The sequence below is a fragment of the Coregonus clupeaformis genome, unplaced genomic scaffold (assembly GCF_020615455.1).
Source record: "Coregonus clupeaformis isolate EN_2021a unplaced genomic scaffold, ASM2061545v1 scaf3190, whole genome shotgun sequence".
Classification (NCBI taxonomy): Eukaryota; Metazoa; Chordata; class Actinopteri; order Salmoniformes; family Salmonidae; genus Coregonus; species Coregonus clupeaformis.
The window spans coordinates 10,536-15,000 of NW_025536644.1; the positions used below are offsets into that span (position 1 = coordinate 10,536).

The 4,465-nt window shown below is 50.3% G+C and overlaps 2 protein-coding genes and 1 pseudogene across 2 annotated transcripts in view; all 3 read right to left on the reverse strand.

The window, feature by feature from the left end:
* Positions 1-229: 229 nt before the first annotated feature.
* LOC121561396 lies at positions 230-899 on the reverse strand (annotated as a pseudogene).
* A 2,062-nt stretch (positions 900-2,961) lies between these two features.
* Positions 2,962-3,465, reverse strand: LOC123489688 (histone H2A). Its single transcript, XM_045220132.1, has one exon. The coding sequence runs from the start codon at positions 3,425-3,427 to the stop codon at positions 3,041-3,043; it is 387 nt and encodes a 128-aa protein (XP_045076067.1). The 5' UTR covers positions 3,428-3,465; the 3' UTR covers positions 2,962-3,040.
* A 738-nt stretch (positions 3,466-4,203) lies between these two features.
* The window catches only part of LOC123489689 (histone H1-like), an 813-nt gene continuing 551 nt past the window's right edge, over positions 4,204-4,465 (reverse strand). The window contains exon 3 of the mRNA XM_045220133.1: positions 4,204-4,347. Within this exon, the coding sequence (XP_045076068.1) occupies positions 4,204-4,347 (144 nt within the window). The remainder of the gene's footprint in view (positions 4,348-4,465) is intronic.

Genomic DNA, 4,465 nt, shown 5'->3' on the forward strand with positions numbered 1-4,465 from the left:
CGTGCTAAAACCCTACGCTGGAACGAAGCGGGGAAATGATACAATGTAGCCGTTCTCCGAGCCGGCGCGCGCCGCCATTAAACAATGATACAATGTAACGCAGCCTACCTGCGCATTCATTCGGTGGCGATGGAAATGCTCTTTTTACTGACAGAGTGGGTGGCTCTTAAAAAGAGCCTTTGGGTTAGTAGAGCAGTCCAAATGCGCTGTTTACTTGGAGCTGGTGTACCCGGTTTACGGCCTTGGTGCCCTCGGACACGGCGTGTTTGGCAAGTTCACCGGGGGAGCAGCAGACGCACGGCGGTCTGGATCTCCCTGGAGGTGATGGTAGAACGCTTGTTGTAGTGGGCCAGGCGAGAGGACTCTCCGGCGATACGCTCGAAGATGTCGTTCACGAACGAGTTCATGATTCCCATGGCCTTGGAGGAGATGCCGGTGTCGGGGTGGACCTGCTTCAGGACCTTGTACACGTAGATGGCGTAACTCTCCTTCCTGGAAAACTCACAAACTCACTCTCAGTCTCTCAGTCTCTCTCACTCACTCACTCACTCACTCACTCTCTCTCTCTCTCTCTCTCTCTCTCTCTCTCTCTCTCTCTCTCTCACTCACTCACCTACTCTCTCAGTCTCTCAGTCTCTCTCTCTCTCACTCACTCACTCACTCTCTCAGTCTCTCAGTCTCTCTCTCTCACTCACTCACTCACTCACACTCTCTCTCTCTCACTCACTCTCTCAGTCTCACTCTCTCATTCACTCACTCACTCACACTCTGTCTCACTCACTCACTCACACACTCTCTCAGTCTCTCTCACTCACTCACTCACTCTCTCAGTCTCTCAGTCTCTCAGTGTCTATTTGAGTCGAATCAACGTAATATAATCCTTTTTACGTCTCTATCATCTTTACTCAATGTATTGGACCACATCAACTCAACTTACTCAAGCTTATCTACTCATAAAAACAAGCAAAAAGATCTACTCAATAATATGACGTGTGCCTTTGTTGACTGTAATAGCTTGAGTACATTCCACAAAGTCATTTTTTACAGTGTATCTAAAGACACGTTTGTTGTGGTGATGCACTTTTTCTTTGACGTTGAACTTGCATTGAACAGACAAATCCATTTCGTTACAACCCTTTTGTAGTATGACTTAGGAATATTTGTTGATGATCCTAATGTCTATGCTTGAATAGTGATTGGTTGTTGGTGAGATATTGCTGAGAACCCATCGTTTCCTGGCCTTTTTCACTATTGAGCAATTTTGAAACATTTGTTTTGCTATTGGATTCATAATGGTGACCTGGGACAAGTAATTAGTGAAAACTAGAGTTTAGCAGTTGCCATTAAAGCGATCGAACCAAGCCATCCTAATAGGCTAGTATTAGCCTAAAGCAGGGTTTCCCAAACTCGGCCACGTTTTGGGAGTTTTGCCCCAGCACTACACAGCTGATTCAAATAATCAACTCATCATCATCAAGCTGGGAGTATTAGAATCAGCTGTGGAGTGCTAGGGCAAAACGCGCACCCCTTGGAGACCCCAGGACCGCGTTTGGGAAACGCTGGCCTAAAGAGCAAATGACCATGAGGTGCAGTACCCACATTTAACCACAAGATGGCCTCCGTGCTCCACTGTAAAGTTTGGGCCTCTGCATGAGTCTCTCAGCAGCACTGCAACATGGGACTTTCAAAGTAAGTTGGCATGCAATGTTTCTTCTGGACTGCATTCAAGGCAACTAATGACACAACTAATAGTGTCAATTATTCATCTGAACACAATTCTTGTAACTATTCGGCCTATATTATCACTCGTTTCTTTTCCCCCTCCTTTGTAAAGCATTTTACTGTGTTACTATAGTCCAAAGTAAGTGGATGATGCCAGACGGTTGTATATATGGTTGTGTATATATATATATATATATATACACATACACACACACACATTGAAGCTAGACTTCAGGCAACGAAAAGGTGCAATACGTAGCTTTTAGACGTGTTAGTGAACAACACACATGGTGGGTAATGTAGAGGTGCGTGTATACATGGAACAATTGTGCCTTTTTGATGGAAATATGGAGGTGGCTCTTAAAAGAGCCTTTGGGGGATTTTGGAGTTCAGGTCATCCTCATTTATGCGCGCTCTCCGCGAATACGGCGGGCCAGCTGGATGTCCTTGGGCATGATGGTCACCCGCTTGGCGTGGATGGCGCACAGGTTGGTGTCCTCGAACAGGCCGACCAGGTAAGCCTCGCTAGCCTCCTGCAGGGCCATCACGGCGGAGCTCTGGAGCGCAGGGTCGGTCTTGAAGTCCTGGGCGATTTCTCGCACCAGGCGCTGGAAGGGCAGCTTGCGGATGAGCAGCTCAGTGGACTTCTGGTAACGACGGATCTCTCTCAGAGCCACGGTGCCGGGCCTGTAACGGTGAGGCTTCTTCACACCGCCCGGTGGCGGGGCACTCTTGCGAGCAGCCTTAGTGGCGAGCTGCTTCCTGGGGGCTTTGCCACCGGTGGATTTGCGAGCGGTTTGCTTGGTTCTGGCCATGGCGCTTCTCTGACAGTCGGGAGTATAGCCTCGAAATGCCTATGTGAAGTTTATAAAGCCGGCAGTGGCGCCTGCTGATTGGACACCATCTCCCCACCACCCCGATTGGCCCGTTGCGAGGCCTCCTCCGTTGGCCATTGGACGGGAGGCCCGGCCTCTCAAAATTCAAACTCCCGGTGCGCGCGCGAATAGGACGCCGCCGGCCCTTTATGCGCAATGACGCCGCCTGGCCCTTTACGCACAATAATAGTCGCCAAAGTCAAGAGTGACATCTTATAGGGACGTTGTAATCTAATGCTAGCCTGCTATGGCAAACGAGGCCTAGTAGGTGTTGTTGTTCATGCAAGGCCTCGTGGGCACAGAATGTCGAAATAGTTGTGTATACACCCACTCAATGTGTAGCGGTCATAGAAACGTACTTTGCGCTTTTGGAGAGCTAGGTGGTTGGCTCTTAAAAGAGCCTTTGGGGGTTGAGTAGTCAAGTTGAAGTCGCAGTAGCGAATTTACTTGGCTTTGACTGCCTTCTCGGTCTTCTTGGGGAGTAGCACTGCCTGGATGTTGGGCAGCACACCACCCTGAGCGATGGTCACACCGCCGAGCAGTTTGTTCAGTTCCTCGTCGTTACGGACGGCCAGCTGCAGGTGACGGGGGATGATACGAGTCTTCTTGTTGTCACGGGCAGCGTTGCCGGCCAACTCCAGGATCTCAGCAGTCAGGTACTCGAGCACGGCGGCCAGGTAGACTGGTGCGCCAGCGCCCACACGCTCGGCGTAGTTGCCTTTGCGCAGCAGCCTGTGCACACGGCCCACGGGGAACTGGAGCCCGGCACGGGATGAACGGGTCTTTGCCTTCGCCCTGGCCTTGCCTCCGGTTTTGCCTCTTCCGCTCATATTGGTAGCTTGAGAAAGTCACAGAAAGTCTGAATGAGCCGCTCGCTACTTCGAGAGCCGTACTTATACCTCGCCATAAGAGGCAACGATTGGCCACCGGGCCGGTGTGGCCTTATCCAATTGGAGCGAGGGACAGACAGACAGACAGACAGCCCTAAGCCGGTTCCCACCCACAGGCAGCGAGTGAGAGGCTACTTTGTGTCATTTCGCGTGAGCGCCAAAATGTCCGACATGAAATCCTCACATTATTTCTCTCCAAATGGGAAACAAACAGCTGGTGAGGGTGCACTCTTGAGTTTGAAATCGAAGCCACTATAGTATTGTTATTGTTATTACATGGCACTTGTAACACATCACAGAAGCCTGCCTCTGAACGGGAATAGGCCAGTGGCTCATATATAAATATGTCTGTTGAGGGTGCACTCGTGAGTTTGAATTCGAAGCCACTATAGTATTGTTATTGTTATTACATGGCACTTGTAACACATCACAGCAGCCTGCCTCTGAACGGGAATAGCCCAGTGGCTCATATACAAATGGCTGGTGAGGTCGAATTTCTAAGCCATTTTGGCCCTCTATTATATGCCTCTCCCTTCGCACACACCCAGAGTGGGACAATGTTGTGTGCGTAAAGCTAGCCTAGTGTGCGTAATTTCTTTTTCACGACAGGTAGTATATGGAAATCAATGCGCTTTCTATGGAAATAGGTGGGTGGCTCTTAAAAGAGCCTTTTTGTGGTACAACATGTGTCGAGTAGAACACTGTTTGTAATAGGTTTACTTCTTCTTGGGGGCTGCCTTCTTTGCCTTGGCTGCCTTGGGCTTGGCTTTGGGCTTGGCTGCCTTTGTAGCCTTCTTGGGGCTCTTGGCCGCCTTCTTGGCCGCTGGTGGCTTCTTCACCTTCTTGGGGCTCTTGGCCGCCTTTTGGGTGTAGCGGGCTTCTTGGCCTTCTTGGGGGACTTCTTTGCGGCGACGGCCTTCTTGGCTGCTACCTTCTTGGGCTTCTTCGCGCGGGCTTCTTGGCGGCCACCTTCTTTAC

Coding starts and splice junctions, on each gene's coding strand:
- LOC123489688 (XM_045220132.1), bottom strand. CDS start 3,427: ATGAGCGGAAGAGGCAAAACCGGAGGCAAGGCCAGGGCGAAGGCAAAG.